Source organism: Phalangium opilio, unplaced genomic scaffold, assembly GCF_054372755.1.
Source record: "Phalangium opilio isolate 3A_F unplaced genomic scaffold, DU_Popi_V2 ptg000089l_1, whole genome shotgun sequence".
Classification (NCBI taxonomy): domain Eukaryota; kingdom Metazoa; phylum Arthropoda; class Arachnida; order Opiliones; family Phalangiidae; genus Phalangium; species Phalangium opilio.
This window is the reverse complement of record NW_028324194.1, coordinates 6,943,617-6,971,600: the sequence shown is the minus strand read 5'-3', so window position 1 is coordinate 6,971,600 and position 27,984 is coordinate 6,943,617. Positions and strand designations below refer to the sequence as shown.

At 37.0% G+C, this 27,984-nt stretch overlaps 2 protein-coding genes and 3 long non-coding RNA genes across 11 annotated transcripts; all 5 read left to right on the top strand.

The window, feature by feature from the left end:
* Window positions 1-66: 66 nt before the first annotated feature.
* LOC149647288 (epithelial sodium channel subunit alpha-like) lies at window positions 67-4,884 on the top strand. Its single transcript, XM_089849624.1, has 8 exons — window positions 67-284; window positions 480-642; window positions 2,891-3,072; window positions 3,143-3,234; window positions 3,750-3,922; window positions 4,283-4,351; window positions 4,417-4,531; window positions 4,585-4,884. The coding sequence occupies exons 1-8, from the start codon at window positions 67-69 to the stop codon at window positions 4,659-4,661; spliced, it is 1,089 nt and encodes a 362-aa protein (XP_089705750.1). The 3' UTR covers window positions 4,662-4,884.
* Window positions 4,576-27,663, top strand: LOC149647284 (uncharacterized). 7 transcript variants are annotated; one of them, XR_016371915.1, is made up of 4 exons: window positions 4,576-4,771; window positions 5,116-5,132; window positions 5,196-5,256; window positions 26,928-27,663. It is a non-coding gene; the product is annotated as an uncharacterized LOC149647284 (long non-coding RNA). The 7 variants fall into 7 exon arrangements; XR_016371911.1 differs by lacking the exon at window positions 26,928-27,663 and adding an exon at window positions 15,253-15,798; XR_016371912.1 differs by lacking the exon at window positions 26,928-27,663 and adding an exon at window positions 5,321-5,810.
* On the top strand, window positions 9,604-10,641 carry LOC149647287 (uncharacterized). Its single transcript, XR_016371819.1, has 2 exons — window positions 9,604-9,710; window positions 10,407-10,641. It is a non-coding gene; the product is annotated as an uncharacterized LOC149647287 (long non-coding RNA).
* Window positions 13,106-14,160, top strand: LOC149647286 (uncharacterized). Its single transcript, XR_016371817.1, has 3 exons — window positions 13,106-13,208; window positions 13,902-13,970; window positions 14,035-14,160. It is a non-coding gene; the product is annotated as an uncharacterized LOC149647286 (long non-coding RNA).
* On the top strand, window positions 18,882-26,745 carry LOC149647285 (bile acid-sensitive ion channel-like). The gene is made up of 9 exons (XM_089850289.1): window positions 18,882-19,099; window positions 19,307-19,445; window positions 24,772-24,953; window positions 25,019-25,110; window positions 25,188-25,360; window positions 25,880-25,948; window positions 26,013-26,127; window positions 26,189-26,261; window positions 26,321-26,745. The coding sequence occupies exons 1-9, from the start codon at window positions 18,882-18,884 to the stop codon at window positions 26,412-26,414; spliced, it is 1,155 nt and encodes a 384-aa protein (XP_089706415.1). The 3' UTR covers window positions 26,415-26,745.
* Window positions 27,664-27,984: the final 321 nt, after the last annotated feature.

Sequence of the window (27,984 nt, the reverse complement as noted above, 5' to 3'; positions counted from 1 at the left end):
ACCTATTTTAAATACGAACATACGATCGTAGTTAACTTCTCAAGTTAGTGTTCTTGGAATTTCGGAATGCGTCAACTTCAATACGTTCCGCGTTCGGGTGTTACTTCGAAAAATAAATTACAATGCCTAAAAATCGTCAATATTCTGTTGGTGTGGGCTATTTGCGCTTACCATACTGGTTCCATTTTGGACGAATATTTCAAGTATCCCACGATGCAAAGCGTTCGTACTGACAAATCATTGAAAGTAGAATTTCCAGCCGTTACAATCTGCAACAATAACAGGTCAGAAATCTATAAAAAAAAATCAAATCCAAAAGATTATTTTCAGATTCAGTGAGGATAAAGTTCTTCGAGTTCTGGGTTAAAATCTTCTATTATTCTCATATACTCTGGTGGTTTTCAAAATATGTTACATTTAATGACAAAAGAGCATTTGATTGTCATTGATGCCTAAAACAATGTTAATCCCTTGTTTAGAATAAATTTCCATACCATTTGCGAAAAAGCTAAAAAAGATAATACATGGGAAAGGTTGAAATCCTTATCGATAACGCCTTGTAAGACCAACAAGACATCTAATCCCGCAAAACCCAAGCCATCTAACCACACAAAAACCAACGATCTAGATATATCTTATTCCGTAAGATCATAAGACTATCGACATAAATTCTCAATATTACAATGATTCTAACGACTACAGCACCTTACCAAAAATGTTCTAACGTCTGGACGTCGATGATAGACGCACTCCCCTACCCTAGAAAATATTAATAAAAACAAGTTGGGAAAACCAAAATTTACCTCTCCGAGTCAAGAGGAGGACTACTTACAAACTTATTTACCCAGATATGGAAATGTTTCTTTTGTTTTTATGAACAAATACTGAAGTTCAAATTTATGTAATATTAAAGCAGTATACAAAGCATAGCGAATAAACTGTAAATCAGACGACATTTTACTACCAATAAGGATATACTTGTACACATTAAAATCTTCCGATGGGGAAAAAACAGCAAATGAAGAGATAAAACTTTGGAGGGATATTACCTTTACGTGTTTGTAAAGGCCCAATTTTCTAGTCCTCAACTGTACACCCTCTATGTTCAAAGCCATATTCACAACAGGGTTGCCGTGCCTCTCGTTTCACCTCAACGATTTTCTTAGTTTGTCAACATGACTGTTAACGTTACATAACACCAAAGCAAGAATAAATTTACAATAAGAATGCCTATGTCACTAGATTTTACGCTTCTACTCTTACGCCGGTTTTAGTGGACAAGTAAGCCCCACCCCTTTCATGCTCTGCGCTTTCCAATTGGATCCCGTGGGGATAGGTCATACAGTCGCGATTGACGTATTCCGAATAGAGAAAAAAAACCTTGACCAAAGAAAAGAGAAAATGGAGGCTGCCAGCGGTGCTGAAACGGTTACGGAATGGTTTTTAATTGCCATTAACAAGTTAGTTAAAGGTTTTGAACCTAACTTAAAGGATTTTGAATATGTGTCTCTACGTGAAAATCGTTCGTTCTATAATTGTTTCTAAATCAAATCAAGTATACTAAACCATAATACGAAAAAGGTTACATCCAACAAGAAGTTATGTCTAGTATCTCATAGAGAAGGTATAAATTCGCCAGATTTCCAGCTTTACCTCCAGTCCAAACGTAGGTCCGGAGTCAATCCCCGTCTCTAAATTACAACCAGCATCTCATTGGTTCTTGAAAACTCACGTCAGCGCGACGACGCGAGTGACGAAAATTACAGTCATATTTTCCGACTGAGGAGAGGCGAAATAACTCGGGCTTCTTTTACGTCCCCCCTTGTATTTTGAAAGGGGGACTGGGACTAAGGCGCGACAATACTTAGCCAACTTCTACCTTCTCCCTAATAAACTAGATATCACTTATTGCGAAAACTATAGTCCGGCGCCCCCTTTTACGTCCCCCCTTGTATTTTGAAAGAGGGACTGGGAATATGGCGCGCGAATACAAAGGCATCTTATACCTTCTCTCTGAGATCCTTTGGCTGTAGACGACATGTAAACTGGAAAGCAAAATACCCTCCTCTCAACCGCTTTCGGGAACTAAGCAATCAGGGAAGAACTTCTGGACGTCATAGGTCTATTGAAAGTAGTACGTGATGCTGAAGATCCAAACGTTACTTTTTGGTACTAGGGCTAGTATCTGCTACTTTGTGAGCCTATTCGCGGCTTGTTCCTTGAGCCACGGTCTGGAAGGTAATCATTCGCAGCTCGCGACACTATTCTGAATGGTAAAGGAGGGCTTCTCATATTACACTTCGTGAGCAAGTTTCAACGAAGTGCACTTTTGATTTGTAAATCTATATAGTACACTTTTGTCCTAAGGCACTGTCGGTTAGTTGTGGCATATGGATTACAAGACTGTGATGCAAGTGCACAATGTACGAATACTAAATTCAGGTTACATTTCGAAAGGTTGCGTAGCGTTACCGTCCCAGTAGAGAATCGAGACGGTGGTGCTGTAGACGTTAGTGGATTGAGACGCGTGCAACCAGAAGTGAGATGAGACTAGAAGTACTGAGGTAACCAAATTCTTCACTTGGCGAAAGTGAATATTCTTGATAAGACACCAACGGTTGGCTCGTGGCGGTAGACGGCCGAACTAGATTCAAGCACCCGCGTCCGTGTTCCGCGGTTTAAGGTTGAGGGGAAGGGGGTAGGAAATTTTTTGGAACTCGACAAATACTTTTTTCTTTAGTGTAGGCGCAATGGAAGCGGCGAATAAAATCCTCAAATTTTTTCACTAGTGCCAGGATCTACTACCAATGCTCTTTACTTCTAGTCTCATCTTACTTCTGGTGTAACCTATTTTACTATTGGTATGATCAAGTATCCCCAATAATTTTAGTTAACCAACGTGTTTGCGTGTGATGCGAAAGGAGCGGGTAACTTAACATCAGAGGAAAATGAAATCGCCGTTTATTACGAGATTGTTTTGAAACTGACTAAAACTGAACGAGAAGAAGTCGGACACAAACTTGAGTCCCTTGTGCATAAGTGCACGAATTACTTTCGTCCGTGCGACTTTAGGTCAGTTTTACAATTATTAAACCTGCATGCTAGCCTGCATCTGTGTGTCTTAGTCTTGGACTTTTTATAGTAAATTTGTGAACTTGAGCAGTGTGGAAACAGGAAACTGCTTCAAATTTAAATCGGATAAAACAATTAAACCAGCCAGTGGATTAAATTCAGGTATAAAACAAAACAAATCATATTTAAAGTTATATGATTAATGAAATCATAAGTTCATGAGATATGTACCATAAGTTTGTTACTGGTTACTGAGAGCTGGTCATGAAGTGACGTAGGTCATAGATTCTGGTAAAGCGACGCCTGATGAGGCGATGTCAAAGGCTTAGTATAGGGAGCTAACAGTTCTGACCCTGAAACGTCACACTCTTCTATCGCTTACTGGAGTTTCATCCCCCTAACGGTTGGAAACAGTATTCTACGCGCAAAAATGCCAACCAGAGGGGGGCTGCGTGACGTCATACTATCTCTTCCCCGTAGACAGTTGTTAGCTCCCTATACAATAAATAGGAAGATGGACTGCAAAACTGAGTGTAGTCAATTCTCGCTTGTTGTTCTCGAAGTAGGTGGAGCAGTAAGTCTCTAGCATTACGAAGTATAGGTAGTATCACACTTATGGAACGTATCTCATAACCTTATGAGAAAATTATTACGATTTTGTATTGAATGAAATTTAGGTCTAACTATCGTATTTTCGTTGGAAAATCGCAAATATTTCCTGACGCGCTATATAAACAACGCCTACGGTATTCGCGTCTCATTGGGACCAAGCCACGATGAACTGGACATTGAAAAAGAAAACAGCTTCTTCCTGAGAGATAACATATACAGCATCATAGCAATTAAACAGGTTACTATATTTTTTATTCATGTTGTTTGACTTGTTTTAAAGGAAAAGGATTAAAAAACGATCTCTCATTACAAAATAATTTGGATTTAATTCGTCTTAAAAAAGAGGCTTAATGGGCCACCATTGGTTTAGTGGCGTCTGCTAAATCGAACCTCTTTCCCCGTACGGGATAGGTTGAAATTTCAAAGGCTGAGAGAGGTGTGGTTCGATTTAGCAGACGACACTAAACCAATGGCGGATGGCGCAATAGTCTTCGTTTTATAGACTTTTTTCCTTTCATATTTGGAAGAAAAAAAACCCGTTTTTTTTAAGGTATTACAAGTTCTGTTACCTGAACTTTTCCTAAAAATTTCTCAACAGGTTACAATTAATAGATTAAAGTATCCATACGCCGACAATTGCAAAGAATACTTTGGTTCAACCAGAACAGTAAGAACCTTTTTCAGAAGTGTTCGTCACGAGTCAATACCGTTTTGTACAAATTGTCTATTTAGAATTGCACTAATTCTTGTGTTCAACGGTTCGCCACTCGTCTTTGCTCCTGTTACAACCCGCTAATCGGTGAATACCCAGGATACCCAGCATGCGACTTCTCTAATCATACACAAAGCGAGTATCATAATATTACTTTTTAATTCAAAGTATTAATTCAATTATTTCAGTTTGTTGTTTAAAAAAAGCCGAATCCGAATTGGTTAACAATCCTGAAAGTTGTTTCTGTCCTTCGCCGTGTTTGTAAGCAAACTTCAAAAAATTCTTTCGCAATTAAAATAATACGAAATTTAAATATTCAGAGAGATTAAATACGAGACATCAATATCGTACAATACAGTTTCAAGTTTGATTTTGGTAAGAGTTAAAATTCGTTTCTAGGTCACCATCAATGAACATAAAGTTAATAAGATATGTTCCATAAGTATGACGTCACTACCTACGCTTCGTAATGCTAGAGACTTACAGCTAGAGCTAGTTCGAAAACGACAAGCGAGAATTGCAGACTACACTCGGTGTTAATTTTGCAGTCCAACTTCCTATTTAGTCTGTACTAAGCCTTTAGTCGCATTACGAGATTCTATGACCTACGTCAGTTCATGACAAGCTCTCAGTAACCAGTGACAAACTTAAGGAACAAATCTTATGACCTTGTGGCATGATTAAAACGAAACTCACGTTTAATTTCTATTCGGTTTCAGGAAAGAGGTCAAGGAAAGTAAGTCAGAAAATTGGCAAATAAATTTGATACCTATTTTAAATATCCGCATAATTTTATCAGATTTAAAATATATTTTTCCAATCTGGAGCAAGTCGTTTACTCGACTCATGGAAAATACACGGTAAATGCAACTTCTGAAATGTCATGATAATTTCAGCGACAAATATTGTATTTTTCGGTTGCAGATGCAAGACTTGTTGGGCGGAATCGGAGGTCATATTGGTCTATGGCTCGGATTGTCATTACTTTCATCGCTGCAAAGCTTTCAAATTCTTCTGTTCGAATATTTTAGTGGAATATCTAAACCCAAATCTATCGGAAGCGCTCGAGTCGAAAGAGTGAAATGAAACCCTTGTTGATAATTGAAGGCAAAACCACCTCAAAAATGGAAAATATAGCTTTGAACGTGCTAACATCTTAAACTGAATTGATACAGCGAATAAAGTTTTTATCATAATTTCCAAAATAATTAAAATAACGTACTTCGACTTTATTGTTTTTAATGCAACTTGGAAAAGGCACACCTTAAATAGTTACTTGTTAATTTAAAATCATTCCGACTCGTAACTTCGCTGTAGTTTTTAAGTTAATCGATGGATTAAACCACCAATAACCCCATGTATTTTCTATGGGACACTAAGCCTAAAAATTTGTGAATTTTTCATTAATCTTAACTTCGCTGTAGTTTTTAAGTTACTCGGTGGAGTGGACCACCAAAACCTCATGCTCTTTCTATGGGGTTTAGTCGGAAATAGCTAGGTCACGTCTGGAAAAGGAACCATAGCTCTTTGGAGAATCCTGAATGGGGAGATTGAAATTTGGTACATGCGCAGAGCGGAAAAATACGAATTTCCATCTCACTCACAAGGGGGAGGAGGAGGATTGGAAGTCAAAATCTATAACACCAGTGGAGGCACACTTATCGTTGTTTACATTACCTATGCTCTGTTAATAATGGGTAAACCCAATAATTCTAATACTAGTACGATTATTCTTATACTTAAAGTGATAATAAAACATTTGGTAAATCAATTTTGAAATGGTTGCGATTCAGAATAGGAAAGATTTACTGACCAATAAAAATCTCACTCAATAGTGTCAAATATTCTGTAAAATATATACTTTCCTCAATGTTAAAAAAAAACAAAAAAACATCGTCACTATCACTTTAAACAAGATGGTCAAGACACATTAAAGCCACATCGTTCCCAAACCCCTGTTCTTATAAGGCATCAAATCAACGCCAATGCCCTTTAATCTTACATTAGCGAAGGAAAACATTATTTCAAACTTTACAGTACTCAATTCACGGGGGGGGCGAAATGTATTAAACTTTACTACACCTATTCACTCGTTATCATCAGAAATGGTCTGATTATCAATCGGTGACTGACAAGGCTCTCTCCATCTTCTTACGGACCTTCACGCCTTGCAAAAAGCACAGAAGGCTTATTCTAAACTTCCTAATGAAATCGATGACCATCCTGAGACCCTATTCTGTAAGCGTTTTTGGCCGTAAAGTTTTCGTGAACCGTTAACATTACGGTCGGCTAAAACCGTTTTGTGAAAAAGCCTATTCTGTAACTTCTTGGACGAAAACGTAACGGTAACGGTAAACGTTAACTTTTCGTGAGCTCGAAGGCATCCGTTTGGGACTTTACGGATTAAAAAAGCATTGTTAAGCCTATTTCAAAAACACTACTATAGTGATAGAAAATTATTTGTTCACACAAATGTTTATTTTTGGCCATAATTTTAATTACGTTTCGAGAGCGATATTTAAATTGGCCTACCGATAAATACAAATGGAAATTCTTCTCGTTTCTGTGCAAGAAATTAGGCAATGCTTTACGAATCAACGCGTCTTTCGCGTTAAATGACAATTTATTCAATTAAGGTGACAATTTAAAATAATTAAATAGTAAAGAAAAACCAAGCCAACTATGTCTGTCAATAGTTCAACTTAAGCCTAACAAAAATGCTATGATGAAATTTCAACGAGAATTTAAAAATTAACGGGAAAGATGTTTTCGCTTAACGGAAAAGTTATAGAATAGCATTTTTCTGGAATTTTCCGTTGGCCGTTATGCTAAAAATTCAGATCGTTCTTGAATTTTTACATTTATTAGATATTTTGCAGGAAAAGGAATTTTAGGCAATATTTTGATAACTGAGTGCAATTCAAAATGTGGGATAAATACAGAATAGACAATTCAGAACAGTGCGTTCACGAACTTTGTAATTCCCTAGAGAACCAACAAAGAAGTAACAACATTTTGCTACCCGAGGACACGCAGTGACCTCAATTTCATTTACTTCCCCCTCCCGCGCACCCAATGTTAAACAGTGCTGAAAAAATTATAATTACCTTGGTATACTATGGTCCTAACAATTCTGTAACTCGTTCATAGCGTGTCATTTGAATCAACAAAAGCACGACACTTACCTTTATAGAACTTTCGCGTTTTTAGCTAGGTGTGGTTATATAATCACACCTAGGTATTGCGCTGATGGATTGTATGTGTGTGTGGGTGTGTGTGTGTGTGTGTGTGTTTGTGAGTTAACCCCGGGTACACGAAAAACAAGCGTGGATAGAAAGCGATTAAGGCAAGATCCGCTACCACGTTGGAGCTCGTAATGTGAAAGAATTGCGAGAGGAAATACATTAGCGCTATGGTATGAGTCAAAGGCAATTTTCCGACTTCGGATGGACGTAAAACAAGTTTGTCTGGACCTATAGTTAAGAAAAGATCCTTTTTAGGCTCTTCAAAGTATTGGGAAAGAAGTAAGATCGGCATCGTCAAAGTATTCACCCGGTTAGATTGCGGCGAGGATAAAGTTTAGGGTTCATTTGACGGACGGCCGTATCGAAACGGATTAAGATATTTTCTCCTTACTCCGGTTTTTGGGGGAATACGGGCAAGGTAGCTAGAATGAGAGATTCATTTTCATACGGAAAGGGCACTATGTGTAAAGGCAGGGTTGCTGCTATTTATTTATAGTTCTCGTTGAAAATATCTCCTGACCCTTCAATGTGTATTTGTTATAGGTTTTTATCTACGTTGTGAAAGACAAACTGGCTTTACGATTATGATCTGTGAGTGTGTATGTTTGTGGATTGTCTGTGGAGGCTGGATAGGCGAAAAGACCTTTTTATCTAGATGTGGTAAGAACTTAATGTACACCAAACGTTGGGCCATCTCGAATATTAAGTTAGCGAGTTAGAAAACAAGAATACTGTACTACATTCGCACATACGAAACTAACACGCCCTTCCCACCTCAACCACACCTAGCTAATACGTAAATTGTTTTACGTGACTTGTATTTTACCACCGCGAGTATCGATCAAAGGTGAAGAAAACATGCAGTTATACAAGGCAAAAAATACGAGACATAAAAGTTATTATTGTATTAAAAAAAACGTCCTCAGGATATTGATTAACTTAGGCCTACATTTGCATCATATAAACTTACCATGGATAAAGGTTGCGCGTGAGTAAATATGTTTCACGCTATGGGATAGGCAACTCCCTATCTTCGACGGCAGATTATTCTGTATACACTCTGTTCCAGCTTCTGTTGTCAGCACGCGCAAACCTGGGTCTCTATGTAACGTAGCTTTGTGCGTTAAATCGTTGCCTACGTTAATCAAGGCCTGTGCACGGTAGTTTCGAAGGGGGGGACTTTTAAGAAACACGACTTCTTATTTTTTCCCTATTTTACCGCGAGATGACATTGATAGCTGGACCAAAAACGAGCTCGAAAATGAGTTTTTAAAATTCCAAGCGCGAGAAATTGAACATTTCAAATTATTTAGGTCTAGCTAATAGCTCCTCAGGTGAGAGAATTTAGCAACTTAAATTGCCAAAATAAAAATAAAAATCGGCGCCGTGCAGAGGCCTTGATTAACGTAGGCAACGGTTAAATAGAGGATTTAAATCTCGAGATTTTAGACCCTGACCATGAATATGCCTTTCGTCTCTTGTCAGCATGGACAAAGCTACGTTACATAGAGACCTAGCTCTGCTCGTGCTGACAACCGAAGCTGGAAAAGGGTATATATAGAATAATCCACCTTCGGAGATAAGGAGTTGTCTATCCTGTAGCGTGGAAACAAAGTTCCTCACGCACATTCTTTATCCATGAACTTACTACGAAACATACCGTCATACTTTAACAAACGACTGTTTTTTCTAAGATAAATAATTGATAATCGAAAAAAGAGCTTAGCAGAAGACAAGACATTTGCGGTTAGTGTACACAGTACACCACAACTCCGCGTCGTACTTATTTTAAATACGAACATACGATAATAGTTAACTTCTCAAGATAGATAGTGTTCTCGGAATTTCGCAATGCGTCAACTTCAATACGTTCCGCGTTCGGGCGTTACTTCGGAAAATAAATTACAATGCCTAAAAATCGTCAATATTCTGTTGATGTGGGCTATTTGCGCTTACCATACTGGTTCCTTTTTGGACGAATATTTCAAGTTTCCCACGATGCAAAGCGTTCGCATTGACAAATCATTGAAAGTGGAATTTCCAGCCGTTACAATCTGCAACAATAACAGGTCATAAATCTATTAAAAATCAAATCCAAAAGATTATTTTCAGATTCAGTGAGGATAAAGTTCTTCGAGTTCAGGGTTAAAATCTTCTATTATTCTCATATACTCTGGTGGTTTTCAAAATATGTTACATTTAATGACAAAAGAGCATTAAATAAGCGATATCTAGTTTACTAGGGAGATGATTTAAGATGCCTAAGTATTCGCGCGCCATGGTCCCAGTCCCTCTTTTCAAAATACAAGGGTGGACGTAAAAGGATGCCGGGCTATTTCGCCTCTCCTCAGTCGGAAAATACGTAATTTTCGTCATTCGCATCGCCGCGCTGACGTGAGTTTTCAAGAACCAATGAGATGCTGGTTGTAATTTAGAGGCGGGGACTAACTCCGGACCTACGTTTGGACTGGAGATAAAGCTTGAAATGTGGCGAATTTATACCTTCTCCCTAATAAACTAGATATCGCTTCTTGCGCAGATCTTATACCTGTTGCAATAATGCAAATCGCGGTCACTTGGTTCCCCTAAAAGTTCATTTCCTCCTGAACTTGGCCAAGCCAAAACCGGACTTCGTAAGGAAAGTCACCTTGTAGGGGAACCGGTGAGCCGCGCTTTGATTCAAAGAAGGAAAGCACCGCAATCCGGTGGAATATATGATCTTCGATTATCAAAGGTGCCTAAAACACTGTTAATCCCTTGTTTAGAATAAATTTCGATACCATTTGCGAAAAAGCTAAAAAAGATAATACATGGAAAAGGTTGAAATCCTTATCGATAACGCCTTGTAAGAACAACAAGACATCTAAACGCATAAAAACCAACGATCTAGATATATCTTATTCCGTAAGATCATAAGACTATCAACATGAATTTTCAATATTACAATGATTCTAACGACTACAGCACCTTACCAAAAATGTTCTACCGTCTGGACGTCGATGATAGACGCACTCCCCTACCCTAGAAAATATTAATAAACAAGATGACCCAAGGGCTGGGCCTTAATAGTAGCCACATCGTTATCTATTTAATTAGCGCATAAGTAAAAAGAAAAGAAACATGAAGACCAAAAGACACCAAATTCAGGAGTATCCGACCCCAAAAATACAGAAGTGTCCGACCCCACAGATAAATAGGGCCCTCCCTCATTCCCGACACTTCAGATATAAATTAAAGAAAGAAAACTCGCCGTTTTTGTCAAGCCCTCGTGGTACGGTGGTAGAGTGTCTTACTGCCGCTGAGATCAAGAATATTTTTAATTAATATAAAATCTCTAACCGATTTCAGTTACCCCTAATGGTGGGTTGAGGTACTATCGAATTCTTTTAAGCTAAAATATAACGATAACGAAAGCGACAACCCCTGCCACTACTACTACTACGGCTCGGGTCAAACTAAGAGCCTATCGTATACTACGATGTGGCTAAAAAGACAAAAACTAGAAATAGTAAATGATAAGACAACAAAATGGAATGACTGAAGTAACAGATATTAAATTGTTTTCAGTTTTAAGACTTGATTATAAAGCATCAATTATTTGAAAAAAAGTACTTATCTTCGTTTTTTTCAACAAAATTACACTTGTATTGTTTTCGAAAGACAGATTATTCGTTCTAAATTACTTTTTTGGCATTAACAGTTTTCGAATGAAATGTACTAGAATAAATATCCGAGTATGAATAGGGGTTATTTTTAAAGGTTTCTCTTTTCGAACTATAAGGGAAAACGTTGTTTCAACCGACTACTAAATGCAACAGAAAGATGAAATTTTATCTTTCATCATGATTGGCATTTAAAATGTCGCTGAATAGTTTTCAAAAAATGGTCGAGAAAGTCTCACTATCAGAGCAAACATTTCCAATGTTATTCCTATGGGAAAATTTACCTTTTTTTTGCCAAAATCTGTGATTAATTTTATTCAAATGAAATCCACCCTTAGCAACTAAATTTTCTATGAGGAAAACCACAGCAAGGATGTATTTGAAATTTTAACCACATATTAAGGGCCGGGATTTTAGTTCATTGGATTTTTTTCAATAATACGAAAAAAGTTACAACCAATCAAAAAAAACTACCCTTATACATTAAAGGCAGTATGAAGTCTTATCTAAGAGAGCTACTGCTCTCTCAGAATAGTAACATGACGAATAGTAACTTCTTGACGTCATAGGTCTATTGAAAGTAGTACGTGATGCAGGCGATCCAAACATTACCAAAGAGGAGAGAGAGAGGGAGATAGAAACGCGCTTTATAAAATCCGCCGAAAAATGGGAAAATAGCGGGGTAGTAGAAACAATTTTCGGTACGTTTAGTTTTAGGAGGCACATCCTTTGCGCATGGGGGATTGACCTCCTCGCCCTATCTCTGTCATCCCCTACGTCAACTGTGCGCGAGAAAGCAGCGCTCAGACGCCGCGGTGTACTGTAGATTTACCCCCGTTTTCACCACGCATGGGTCACGGCTGCCTATACTGATTCTCTATCCCTCTTTCTCTCCTCTTTGACATTACATTTCGAAAGGTTACGTAGCGTTACCGTCCCAGTAGAGAATCGAGAAGGTGGTGCTGTAGACGTTGGTGGATTGAGACGCGTGTAACCTATTTTACTATTGGTATGATCACGTATCCCCAATAATTTTAGTTAACCAACGTGTTTGAGTGTGATGCGAAAAGAGCGGGTAACTTAACACCAGAGGCAAATGAAACCGCCGTTTATTACGGGAGTGTTTTGAAACTGACTAAAACTAAACGAGAAGAAGTCGGACACAAACTTGAGTCCCTTGTGCATACGTGCACGAATTACTTTCGTCCGTGCGACTTTAGGTTAGTTTTACAATTATTAAACCTGCATGCTAGCCTGCATCTGTGTGTCTTAGTCTTGGACTTTTATAGTAAATTTGTGAACTTGAGCAGTGTGGAAACAGGAAACTGTTTCAAATTTAAACCGGATAAAACAATTAAACCAGCCAGTGGATTAAATTCAGGTATAAAATAAAACTAATCATATTTAAAGTTAAATGATTAATGAAATCATAAGTTGATGAGATATGTACCATAAGTTTGTTACTGGTTACTGAGAGCTTGTCATGAAGTGACGTAGGTCATAGATTCTCGTAAAGCGACGCCTGATGAGGCCCTGTCAAAGGCTTAGTATAGAATAAATAGGAAGATGGACTGCAAAACCGAGCGTAGTCTGCAATTCGCGCTTGTCGTTCTCGAAGAAGCTGGAGCAGTAAGTCTCTAGCATTACGAAGTATTGGTAGTATCATACTTGTGGAACGTATCTCATAAACTTATGAGGAAATTATTACGGTTTTGCATTGAATGAAATTTAGGTCTAACTATCGTATTTTCGTTGGAAAAAAACAAATATTTTCTGACGCGCTACATAAACAACGCCTACGGGATTCGCGTCTCCTTGGGACCAAGCCACGATGAATTGGACATAGAAAAAGAAAACAGTTTCTTTCTGACTGATAACATATACAGCATCATAGCTATTAAACAAGTTAGTATATTAATAATTGTTCCATTTTTCTTCATGTCTTTCGAATTGTTTGAAAGCAAAAGTATTAAAAAGATAAATGATCTCTTATTACAAAATATTTTGCCTTTAATTAGTCTTAAAAAAGAGGCTTAATGGGGCACCATTGGTTTAGTGGCGTCTGCTAAAATCAAACCTCTTTTCCCCTACGGGATTGGTTGAAATTTCAAAGGCTGAGAGAGGTGTGGTTCGATTTAGCAGACGACACTAAACCAATGGCGGATGGCGCAGTAGTCTTCGTTTTTATGACTTTTTTCCATTTATATTTAGAAAAAAAACCGTTCTTTTAAGGTATAATCAAGAAACGATATCTAGTTTATTAGGGAGAAGGTATAAATTTGCTACATTTCTAGCTTTATCTCCAGTCCAAACGTAGGTCCTCAGTTAATCTCCGGCTTTAAATGGCAACCACCATATTATTGGTTCTAGAAAATTCACGTCAGCGCGACGCGAAATGAGAAAAATTACGTATTTTCCGACAGAGGAGAGGCGAAATAGCCCGGCCTCATTTTACGTCCCCCCATGTATTTTGAAAGGGGGACTGGGACTATGGCACGCGAATACTTAGGCATCTTATACCTTCTCCCTAGTAAACTAGATATCGCTTTTCGGTATAATATTATGTTACCTGAACCTTTCCTAAATATTTCTAAACAGGTGACAATTAATAGATTGAAGTATCCATACGCCGACAATTGCAAAGAATACTTTGGTTCAACCAGAACAGTAAGGGTTTTTTCGGAAGTATTTGTCAAAAGTCAATTTCGTTTTGTACAAATTGTCTATTTAGAATTGCACTAATTCGTGTGTTCAACGGTCCGCCACTCGTCTTTGTTCCTGTTACAACCCGCTAATCGGCGAATACTCCGGATATCCAGCCTGTGACTTCTCTAATCAAACACAAAGCGAGTATCACAAATTTGCTATTTAAATCTAAATAATTCAAATTATTAATTCAATTATTTCAGTATGTTGTTTAAAAAAAGCCGAATCCGAATTGATTAATAATGCTGAAATTTGTTTCTGTCCTTCGCTGTGTTTGTAAGCAAACTTCAAAAATTCTTTCGCAATTAAAATAATTTTAAATTTAAATGTTCAGAGAGATTAAATACGAGACTTCGATATCGTACACTACAGTTTCAAGTTCGATTTTGGTAAGAGTTCAATATCACCATCAATACGTATGAACATTAAGTTAATAAGATAATTTCCATAAGTATGACGTCACTACCTATACTTCGTAATGCTAGAGACTTACAGCACTCGGTGTTAATTTTGCTGTCCAACTTCTTATTTAGTCTGTACCAGAAGTGAGATGAGACTAGAAGTGAAGGGCTCTAGCATTGGTAATAGATCCTGGCACTAGTGAACAAATTTGAGGATTTTACGCCGCTTCCCACGCGCCTACACTAGAGAGAAAAAATTGGTCGAGTTCCAAAAACATTTCCTACCCCCTTCCCTCAACCTAAAGCCGCGCAACACGGACGCGGGTGCTTGAATCTAGTGCGGTCGTCTACCACCGCGAGCGTCTCACGTTTTTGGAGGGGAAATTCTGAAACCGCCACCAGAGGGCCAACCGTTGGTGTGTTATCAAGAATATTCACTTTCGCCGAGTGAAGAATTTGGTTAGCTCAGTACTTCTGGTCTCATCTCACTTCTGTCTGTACTAACGAGAATCTATGACCTACTTCAATCACTTCGTGACAAACTCTCATAGTAACCAGTGACAAACTTATGGAACATATCTTATGAACTTATGGTATGACTAAATCAAAATTGATGTATAATTTCTATTCGGTTTCAGAAAGAAGATCAAGGAAAGTAAGTTAGAAAATAAGCAAATAAATTTTATACCTATTTTAAATTATGCGCATAATATTGTACAGATTTAAAATATATTTTTCCAATTTGGAGCAAGTCGTTTACTCAACTCATGGAAAATACACGGTAAATGCAACTTGTGAAATTTCATATTTTCAGCGACAAATATTGTATTTTTCGGTTGCAGATGCAAGACTTATTGGGCGGAATCGGAGGTCATATTGGTCTATGGCTCGGATTGTCGTTGCTTTCATCGCTCCAAAGCTTTCAAATTCTACTGTTCGAATATTTTAGAGGAATATCTAAACCCAAATCTATCGGAAGAGCTCGAGTCAAAAGAGTGAAATAAAACCCTTGTTGATAATTGAAGGCAAAACCAGCACGAAAATTGGACAATATAGCTTCGAACGTGCTAACATCTTAAACTGACTTGATACAGCGAATAACGGTTTTGTCATAATTTTCAAATTGAGTAATAGAACATACTTAGACTTAATTGTTTCGAATGAAACTTGGAAAAGGCACACCTTAAATAGTTAGTTGTTAATTTAAAATTATTCCGAATCGTATCTTCGCTGTAGTTTTTTAGTTATTCGATGCAGTAAATCACCAAAAACCCCATGCTTTTGCTATGGGACACTAAGCCTAAAATCTGTGCATTTTTCATTTAACATGTCAGGTCATGTAATGGCCGTATCTACATAATTCTTCCCACACGCGCCTATTTTTAACATTTCTTTCAAATTATTTTCGAGCGACCTTGATATACCATGAAAGCACAAGCAACTCAATTACGTCCATTCACCTGTCTAACTTTAAATAGCGAGTTCTGAAATTGTACTTAGAATGTCCGTTGATATACTGTATCGCTATCTTAATTTCCCTTCTTGATCGTATATTTTTGAAACAACGAAGAAATACCCCTCCGAGTTTTCCTATCCCTATAGAGTTTATAAGATCCATGGTAAACGTTTGTCCCACATGAACATTTATTTAAGAAAAATTGCTACTATCTACGTTGGACTTGAGAACGACACGGAATGCAATCCCATGTTTAGGAATATGTGACGGTTTAGTAAAAGAAGGTCGGTAAAATATGAAGAAATCGTTCTATTCCCACGGTCAGATGCGGGAAAAGTCAAATTTTCCCACGTCGGTTTGCGAGTTGTACCGACTGTCTTAGTGCCATGTTAGTGTCTCGATGTCTGTCTGCCAGCTCGGCTTAAAAAAAGCTCGGTCGTTAAATAATCGAGAGACCAGTTTGTCGGTTCGGCATCAGTCCAAGCTGTCTGGAGCTCGTGAACAGTCCTAACCCCGAGGACAGTGCTATCATTTTCATTTCCCCCCTCCCGCGCACCCAATGTTAAACAGTACACCTGAAAAAAAATCATTATAATGGCCATGTATACTATAGGGTCCTGACAATCCTGTAACTTATGCATCGCGTGCCATTTCAATTACACAAGGCAAAAAATACCAGATATAAAAATAATTAGTTCAATATGAAAAACAATTCTCTAGGTATTGATTAACTTACACAACGCAAAGCATATATAAACTTATTAAGTAACATACTCTTTTCTAAGTATGCCTTTAGTGGGGTGGCGTAGCGGTTAACGCTTTCGCCTCGCAGCAAGAGGATCCCGGGTTCGATCCCGGACTGTGGCACCGGGTGAAAATCTGGGATCAAATCCTTCTGTGTAGAGTTTGCAAGTTCTCTCCCCGCTTGTTAAAAGGAGTTTTCCTCCGCGGTCTAACCCGGTTTCTCCTTTCCATCAAAACTTGCAGAGGTTAACGGTAATAGTTAGTATAGGGCGCTGTAGGTTAGCTGTGGGGGCATAGGGGCTAGCCACCACCCCTCTATACATTGTAAAGGGACCCACCTGTAAATAAGCCACAATCTTAGTGTGGAAATCCCTTCATAGACAAAGCCTAGATCAGGGATGCCCAACCTTTTGGGCTTGAGGGCCAAATTTCAAAATTGGAACTATGTCTCGGGCCGCAAACTATAATAATATTGAAAATTGATATCACAAGGAGTAAAAAATAATGACACAGAAATACCAATAGATTTTTATCTTATCAGAAATATCACATAAATAGGAAAAACAAAGCTGAAAATATTAATCATTGATTAATGCGAGATCTGGCACTGCATTGAACTAATAAGTTCGTCGATATTTGGATCAATTGACAAGGACAAATCCTCAACACGCCTGGTAATGGTCGGTCGAAAAAGACGTCGGACGCAACGCAATTTAGTACAGGCGAAGGCAGGGTGTCGTGCGCAAAAAGCAGATGTTTGCGCACGACGCCCTGCCTTCGCCTGTACTAAATTCTTTGCGTTCGACGTTTATAAATTCCACCATTATTTTACTAAAGATATTTTTCTTCTCTGGGCACATGTATTTCTGCTAGTATTTCAGTTATTTTGAAGCTCGCTCTCACAGACGCATGCGACTCTGATTTGGATCGACTGAAGAAGTTTTGCTCATTTTTAAGTTTGGTTTTTAAATCTGTTATGATATCAGTACGAGATGCTCCCTTAATATTTCCATATTTCTCTACATGCTTTGATTCGTAATGTCGCTTAAGATTGTACTCCTTCAGTGCTGAAACTCCTTCTTTGCAAATTAAGCAAACTGGCTTGTCTTTTACCAAAACAAAATAAAACTGTTCAGTCCATATCTCTTGAAAAGTACGATTTTCATCTCCTATCTTACTTTTCCGGAATGACGAAGCCATTTTCAATAAATAAGCTTGGAAAATAATTATTCAGGGCTACTCATCTTTTGTAAAAGCAAGAACTTAAAAAAAATGTGGCATTCATTCGACAATCGTGATAAAAATTTTAAAAAGGGGAGCGCGGGCCACAAAACGTTCAATTGCATATTAGGTTGACGGGCCGCAATTTAAAACTCAGCGGGCCGCATGCGGCCGGCGGGCCGCGGGTTGGTCATCCCTGGCCTAGATTATTATTACTATTATTTACTGAAATGTGAGAAATCTATTTTCGAAGGTATCAGCTACATCTTGAAACTATTTCTTAAAATTCACACACTTCTTAAATACTAAACTTGAAAGCTAGAAATTAATAAGAAAGCCTCAAAGTGATAAATTCCTTCTGAACGGTATAAAACAAACACCACCTCATCATGTTTAACCAAGTATGCTCTGTTGATAATGATGTTGACATTATATCAGTTATTTTTGTCATTAAAGAGATAATAAAACACTTGTTCAGTCAATACTTTACTGGTTTTTAACTATCATAGTGTTTCGCAAAAGCTGTGTCGCGCCACGTTACCTTCATAAACAGAGTTCATAGGCAAAATTGACATAAAGTAAGTTTTAAGTCCTTATTGGTCTGCAAATAATCTCACTGTCTCGAGCCGTATAAAATCTTATATTCTCAGTAAATATTTATTTTTCTACTAATATAGAAATAGGTGAAATCCAAAGAGCTTCACGTAGAAAGACTTGTTATATATTTATAACGGGGCGAAAAATGTGTCTGTTCTACCAAATCAAAAATGTAAATTTCTTCATACTAACCTTTCAACGCACTTTTTCGAAACGATCATTGAAAGTTCATTTAAAGCCTTGTCATAATCACTTTCATAAACGGATAATCCGACTAAGATAAATAGTTGAAAATCGAAACAAGAGCTTAGCTGAAGACAAGATTTTTAAGGTTAGAGTATACAGTCCACCACAAGTCAAACGTCATACTTATTTTAAGTACGAACTTTACCATTATTCGATCGTATAGTATACTGGTTACAACTTACACGTCAGTGTTCTTGGAAATTCACAATGCGTCGACTTCTATCCTTTTCGCGTTCGGGCGTTACTTCGGAAAATAAATTACAATGCCTAAAAATCGTCAATATTCTGTTGATGTGGGCTATTTGCGCTTACCATACTGGTTCCTTTTTGGACGAATATTTCAAGTATCCCACGATGCAAAGCGTTCGCATTGACAAATCATTGAAAGTAGAATTTCCAGCCGTTACAATCTGCAACAATAACAGGTCAGAAATCTATAAAAAAATCAAATCCAAAAGATTATTTTCAGATTCAGTGACGATAAAGTTCTTCGAGTTCAGGGTTAAAATCTTCTATTATTCTACTATATTCTGGTGGTTTTCAAAATATGTTACATATAATGACAAAAGAGCATTAAATATATTGTCTTCGATTATCAAAGATGTCTAAAACACTGTTAATCACTTGTTTAGAATAAATTTCCATACCATTTGCCGAAAAGCTAGAAAAGGTAATACATGGAATCGGTTGAAATCCTTATCGATAACGCCTTGTAAGACCACCGTGGCATCTAAACGCATTAAAACCAACGATCTAGATATATCTTATTCCGTAAGATCACATAAGACTATCATCATATTTTCTCAATGTTACAATGATTCTAACGACTACAGCACCTTACCAAAAATGTTCTACCGTCTGGACGTCGATGATAGACGCCCTAGAAAATATTAATAAAACAAGTTGGGAAAACCAAAATATTACCTCTCCGTGTCAAGAAGATTATATAACCTTAAGTATCCAATGAAAACGTCGACATTTTTGCCCTCATCCTTTCCTGCGCTTTGCGCTTCCGCATTTCATCCTTACTCTCAACATTATCTTCCTCCATTTTACATACAAAAATCAAATACTCACAAAAAGAAGTGGCAAAAACCTGCTGGCTCTTTACAACCACTTAATTTGACTTAATATCCAATTTCCAACAACAATAATATACAGGTAGTTTAATTGACAACCTACTAGCATCGAAATTCTCATTAAGAATGGCTCCCGCGGATAAAAAAGGGCAATTTTCAACTAGTTGGGCGTTATCTCATTAGATTTGAAAAATATCATCATGCCTAGAGTGAGATATAGACCGAGTGGGGAAAGGTGAAGCCCCGCCCTTTAACATGCGCGGTAACCACTGGATGTTTTACTTCCAACAGCAACACGTAGATGGCGGGAATATCTACACTTTGGCGCGAAATTTAAAATGCTTCGTTTTACAACATTGGTGTTGATATAGATAATGTTAGTTCAAATCTTAATAAAAAGTTAAATATTTGTGTTAAAATATATTTCCCACGATGTTTTAAACACAACATACACATATTTTATTACTAAACAATAAAAGTAAATATGTTTAAGTTCATGATTTTAGCAATATTAAATGTATAATTACGGAAGTAGTTTGTCTTTAGGATTTGAATTTATTATTTCTTAAATAAATATGATTTGTAAATGCCCATTTTCGAGTTTCAGAAACACAAAAATGAATTTATATTTCGGATTATTTCCCAAATAATCCCAACGTTAGGAAATTTATCAGTGGGCCGAGCAATGATGCCTTAAAATTTACAATTTAAAGTACAATTCCCAACATGTTTTATACACAACATACACATTGTTTACTGCTAAACAATAAAGGATTACATGTATTATTATTAATCCCGACGTTAGGAAAAATGGTTAAAATTATTTGTAGACCGATCGATGATGCCTAAATTGGAAAATACCTGCACTTGCGTCTTTGCAAGATCATGTCTTGTTTTTTTCAATGAAAGACTAATAGTTTTCCAATAGCTATTATGTTTGAAGGATCATTTTTCTCAGAATTTTCGCAGTTAATTCCACGATGAAGAGAGTAGTTTTGTAAAGTGCGGTGCTTGTAGTCAATTTAGCTACCAAACGATAATGAAACAGACTGAAAGTGTGTTTATTTTTGTTATTGTCATAACTTTGCATTAATATAGCCGAAGCAAAACAAATTTAACATACATTCATTCTATTTCATAATCGTGATTATTTACATTTTTGGCCAAATCAATTAACTTCAAGCGCCGTAATTTACAAAGACTTCTTTCCTCATCCCGCAATTAACCTCAATAAATCACAAAAACAACCAAGCAAGATATGTTATTAAATCTATACTTATTAAACATTTCCGCTGTTCATTCTTTTAATCATCATAGGCCTTCAATTGATCTGCATTTGAGAGTTTCTTTATTATGTCTACCAAAGAAATTCAGAGAAAAATTATAATTGAATGTTATTGTGTATAAAACAAAGTTGTTAAACAACTCACGAGATTATGCACTTGGTACACATTTTCAATACAAAATTTCAAGAGAATAACGTATAAATGCAATAGTCACGCGTAAAAATTTAAATTGGAAAAAAGAAAGTAGTAAATCAGTGATTTTTTTTCTCTCTCTCTCTCTCTATTTTATGTACATCAGATAAGTTGTTCGAAAAAAGATCAAAAACGCTAGTTAAGGAATTGCATTTGCATCCTAATTGTTATACTGCGATTGTAAAATGTATTTTGGGCTGCGCAAATGTTTAGGAATAGAAAAATTAAGAGTATTTAATATAGTCGAGAGCGGGAGAACATTATGAACTAACTTGTGAATAAAAGTATCATGATTCAGTCATTAATTTTGAGGAGATCAAGGATTGTCAATAATAGTCCATACTTATAAGTAGCTTTAGGTAAAAAGTTTTTAAGACTGAACTCTATAAAATTACGCTGTACTTCTTCTACTTTTGTTAGGAGAAAGTGGCTACAGCTATCCCAGGCAACCCAACCAAACAGCAATCTGGAACGAACTAGGCTTAAATATAAGATGTGGAAATGACGCAGAGATTTCAACTCACGACAAAACTTAAACGAAATCTCTAAGGAACGACGACATAAGCTAATAGTCTTGGTGACGTGCCTACAAAAATGTAACTTAGCGTCGAATATAGTACCCAAATCTTTTATTGTTTAGTTATAAACAATGTGTATGTTGTGTTTAAAAAAATAAAACATCGTGGGATATATATATTTTAACACAAATATTCATCTTTTTATTAAGATTTGAAGTAACATTAACTATATCAACACCAATCTTGTGAAACGAACCATTTTAAATTTCGCGCCAAAGTGTAGATTTTCCCGCCATCTACGTGTTGCTGTTGGAAGTAAAACATCCAGTGGTTACCGCGCATGTCAATGGGCGGGGCTTCACATTTCCCCACTCGGTCTATATCTCACTCTAATCATGCCTAACCGTTTGGATTTTTTTAAAGCAATCTTAGCACCAAAAAATATTTTTTGATACAAAATTAATGTTTTATATTCTTATTAAGAATAAAACAAGAGGATAAAAAAGGTCTGTCCTCTCGTAATTTTTTAAGCTTTTATCATGATTACTCTATACAACAGTAACAAGGAGTATAAACCCATTAGTGGAAGCAGTATTTTTTTTCCGAAACAATCTCGCTTATGTTTATCCTCTCTAGACTTCGCTAAAAACGTATTACTCTTACGCAAAATATTAATAGACAGGCAAGGATTCATACCATTAAAGGAGCGCAATATTATCCATATTTTCATTTCATATACAGAGAAAAGAAATTATTATGTTTCTGAGAGGAGCTTCCCATTTTTGTTGTTGTTTTGAAAAACATATCGCAATGCACGGGCCTTGATAGATATAGGAGGCAATGAATGAAATATATCACAATGCACGTGCCTTGATAGATATAGGAGGCAATGAATGAAATATATCACAATGCACGGGCCTTGATAGATATAGGAGGCAATGAAGGAAATATATCGCATGCACGGGCCTTGGTAGATATAGGAGGCAATGATAATCTCTCTCTTTGCACGAGAGGTTTATCTTTAATATTTAAATAAATATAATTATTTTTAATTATTTTAATCTTCAATAATTAACATTAATAATAGTTAAATCGTTTAAAATAAAGTTATACCTATTATCTTCTCAAACTTTGCTAATATTGACGTTTAAAGTGAAGGGTACCCCTCTTGCCCGCTTTCTTCAAATTTTGGGGTATATATACGATTCGTTTCCATTATAATAGTAAGGAAAAAGCGCAATTCCGAAAACGTTTGGTGGCCGATCCCACCTTTAGGGAGGCTAGACGTTTCTCGTAACCCTAGCTGATCTCCGCGTATATCCTAAAACCAAACGATGATAATGGAGTAGAAGCCAATGATACAGATTGGTGTCTATGTGGAATAGACGGAAGACCAGTGGATGGTGGTGTTAGAAGCCAGTGTAAGTGCACACTGGTGTCAATGTGGGATTGACAAAGAACAGAAGATGGTGGTGATTAAAAGCCAATATGTACAGACTGATGTCCAAGTGGAATGGACGAAGACCAGAAGATGGTGATGATTAGAAGCCAGTAAGAACTCAACTCAGGTGATGTGAGAACTCAAGTAGAGGAGCCATTTCCGTGACTGTGAAAGCAGTTCGGAAATGGCGAACACGTTTGCTCCGATACGCAAACTGCGAACGCGGTCACGTGGGTGTAACAACGGACAGACAGACACACAGACAGACACGGCCGTTACAGAACCTCTCCTGGACTACGTCACACGGAGAGGTAAAAAATGCCTTAATGGACAAAGACTAGAAAAAGTAAATGATAAGAGAACAAAATGGAATGTTTTTTTAGTTTTAAGACATGATTATAAAACATCAATTATTTGAAAAAATACTTATATTCGTTTTTTTCAACAAAATTACACTTGTATTGTTTTCATACTATGTTACTTTTTGGCATTAACAGTTTTCGAATGAACAGTACTAGATTAAATATCCGAGTATGAATAAGGGGTTATTTTTAAAGGTTTCCCTTTTCGAACTATAAGAGAAAACGTTGTTTCAACCGACTACTAAATTTTATATTTCATCATGATTGACATTTTAAATGTCGCTGAATAGTTTTCAAAAAATGGTCGAGAAAGTTTCGCTATCAGAGCAAACATTTCCAATGTTATTCCTATGGGAAAATTTACCTTTTTTTGCCAAAATCTGTGATTAATTTTATTCAAATGAAAACCAACCTTAGCAACTAAATTTTCTATGAGGAAAACCACAGCAAGGATGTATTTGAAATTTTAACCACATATTAAGGGTCAGGATTTTAGTTCATTGGATTTTTTTCAAAATAGTAACCATAATACGAAAAAAGTTACATCCAATCAAAAAACCACCTTTATAAAACCACCCTTATACATTATAGGCAGTATGAAGTCTTATCTAAGAGAGCTACTGCTCTCTCAGAATAGTAACAGGAAAAATTCCCTGCCTTTGGCTGTAGACGACATGTAAACTGGAAAGCAAAATACCCTCCGCTCAACCGCTTTCGGGAACTAAGCAATCAGGGAAGAACTTCTTGACGTCATAGGTCTATTGAAAGTAGTACGTGATGCAGGAGATCCAAACGTTAATTTTTGGTACTAGGGCTAGTATCTGCTACTTTGTGAGCCTATTCGCGGCTTGTTCCTTGAGCCACGGTCTGGAAGGTAATCATACGAAGCTCGGGGCGGGGGGTCGACACTATTCTGAATGGTTAAGGAGGGCTTCTCACATTACAAGACGTGAGCAAGTTTCAACGAAGTGTACTTTTGATTTTTAAAGCTATATACTTTTGTCCTAAGGCACTGTCGGTTAGTTGTGGCATAGGGATTACAAGACTGTAATGCAAGTGCACAATGTACGAATACTAAATTCAGGTTACATTTCGAAAGGTTGCGTAGCGTTACCGTCCCAGTAGAGATTCGAGACGGTGGTGCTGTAGACGTTAATGGATTGAGACGCGTGTAACCTATTCTACTATTTGTATGATCAAGTATCCCCAATAATTTTAGTTAACCAACGTGTTAGCTTGTGATGCGAAAAGAGCGGGTAACTTAACACCAGAGGCAAATGAAACCGCCGTTTATTACGGGAGTGTTTTGAAACTGACTAAAACTGAACGAGAAAAAGTCGGACACAAACTTGAATCCCTTGTGCATACGTGCACGAATTACTTTAGTCCGTGCGACTTCAGGTCAGTTTTACAATTATTAAACCTGCTAGCCTGCATCCGTGTGTCTTAGTCTTGGACTTTTATAGTAAATTTGCGAACCTGAGCAGTGTGGAAACAGGAAACTGCTTCAAATTTAAACCGGATAAAACAATTAAACCAGCCAGTGGGTTAAATTCAGGTATAAAACAGAACGAATGATATTTAAAGTTAAATAAATAACGAAAATATTACGATTTTGTATTGAATGAATTTTAGGTCTAACTGTCGTATTTTCGTTGGAAAAACGCAAATATTTCCTGACGCGCTACATAAACAACGCCTACGGGATTCGCGTCTCCTTGGGACCAAGTCACGATGAACTGGACATTGAAAAGGAAACCAGCTTCTTCCTGAGAGATAACATATACAGCATCATAGCTATTAAACAAGTTAGTACATATTAATTTAAGTTCCATTTTTTATTCATGTCGTTTGACTTGTTTTAAAGGAAAAATATTAAATAAATAAATGATCTCTTATTACAAAATAATTAGAATTTAATTAGTCTTAAAAACGAGGACTATTGGGCCGCCATTGGTTTAGTGACGTCCACGGCCGGATTAAAGGGGGGCCGAGGGGGCACTGGCCCCCGGGCGCAATGCTTGTTGGGGGCGCATCGAGTTAAACTATTCCCCCTTACCAACATTTGATGTTCCTTTTTTCCGACTTAAGGGGGCGCACAATATCTCGGCCCCCGGGTGCAAAATTGCTTAATCCGGCCCTGGTGACGTCTGCTAAATTAATTCTCTTTCCCCGAACGGGATTGGTTGAATTTTCAAAGGCTGAGAGAGGTGTGGTTCGATTTAGTCTTCGTTTTAAGACTTTTTCCCTTTTATAGTTAGAAAAAAGCCGTTTTTTTAAGGAAAAATGTTATGTAACCTGAACTTTTCCTAAAAATTTCTAAACAGGTGACAATTAAAAGATTGAAGGATCCTTATGCCGACAATTGCAAAGAATACTTCGGTTCAACCAGAACAGTAAGGATTTTTTCGGAAAGGTTTGTCAAAAATCAATTTCGTTTTGTACAAATTATCCATTTAGAATTGCACTAATTCGTGTGTTCAACGGTTCGCCAAACGTCTTTGCTCCTGTCACAACCCACTAATCGGCGAATACCCAGGATACCCAGCCTGCGACTTCTCTAATCAAACACAAAGCGAGTATCATAATTTTATTTTTAAATCAAAATATTGAAAATATTAATTCAATTATTTCAGTTTGTTGTTTAAAAAAAGCCGAATCCGAATTGGTTAACAATCCTGAAAGTTGTTTCTGTCCTTCGCTGTGTTTGTAAGCAAACTTCAAAATATCCTTTCGCAATTAAAATAATTTTAAATTTAAATATTCAGAGAGATTAAATACGAGACTTCGATATCTTACAATACAGTGGCAAGTTCAATTTTGGTAAGAGTTCAATTTCAGTGTCACCATCAATACGTATGAACATAAGTTAATAAGATATGTTCCATGAGTATGACGTCACTACCTATACTTCGTAATGCTAGAGACTTACAGCTCGAGCTAGTTCGAGAACGGCAAGCGAGGATTGAAGTCCTACTCTCGGAGTTAATTTGGCAGTCCAGCTTCCTATTTAGTCTGTACTAAGCCTTTACTCGCATTACGAGAATCTATGACCTACGTCACTTCATGGCAAGCTCTCATAGTAACCAGTGACAAACTTATGGAACATATCCTTATAAACTTATTTTATGACTAAATGAAAACTGATGCATAATTTCTATTCGGTTTCAGGAAGAAGATCAAGGAAAGTAAGTTAGAAAATAAGCAAATAAATTCGATCCCTATTTTAAATTATCCGCATAATTTTGTACAGATTTAAAACATATTTTTCCAATTTGGAGCAAGTCGTTTACTCAACTCAAGGAAAATACACGGTAAATGCAACTTATGAAATATGATAATTTCAGCAACAAATATTGCATTTTTCGGTTGCAGATGCAAGACTTATTGGGCGGAATCGGAGGTCATATTGGTCTATGGCTCGGATTGTCATTACTTTCATCACTCCAAAGCTTTCAAATTCTTCTGTTCGAATATTTTAGTGGAATATCTAAACCCAAATCTATCGGAAGAGCTCGAGTCAAAAGAGTAAAATAAAACCCTTCCTGATAATTGAAGACAAATTCAGCGCAATAAGACGACCCAAGGGCTCGTAATAGCAGCCACATCGTACCATACTTAACAGCCCCTCGATGCGCTACTGTTTTAAAATTATTACTGAATTTTTTTACTTCAGTTATAATTATAGTGTGACACGAACGGGAATAGCCCCTAACAAAAAATCATAGCCCCCTATCCTTACTTCAATAAATTTACTTACGTTATAATTGTAATATCTGGGGCCCCAAGCTAGTACCTTCCTTTAGAACTCTTCTCGATTTATGGAGAAATAGACGTAACTTCTAATAATAAACACCACCTTAAAACCATTCTAAATATAACGTCGGTATAGTTCCTTTTGCTTTTAAAATTCCCCTCGATTTCTTTGAATTTTGAAATAGGGGAGCGGGGTTGAAAGCGTGAAACCCTTATTGTTGACGGGTGACAGGAATTTTAAAAGTAGTATTAAACCTCCAATTTAAATTAAGGCAATACCATAATCCTTGCTTTAAATATATCGAGCAAACGTAAACCACAATTCACAAAGCTTAACCTTACCTGTACAATTAAATGCAATGCTTAAACATACTATTATAATCCATATCCTTTTAAAATAAACGAACGAAAAATAATAACCACTTCTTCGGTTAGCTCTGAGTAACCATTACGTCCAGTGTAATACCTCTGCTGGGGTAAGAAGAACTCCTTTTAGCTCCATGGAAGGGGATTAGTTTCCCCTCTTTCCTAAGCCTGTTTGAAATCTCGAGCTCCTCTATTGGAAATTGTCTAAACAAGATGGGCAGGCTGATGTGTTTACTCCACATGTGTGCCCTTTTTTCTTGTTTTAGGGGCCCGTACATTCTCAAAATCAATATTGAAATGGTTTGTATTT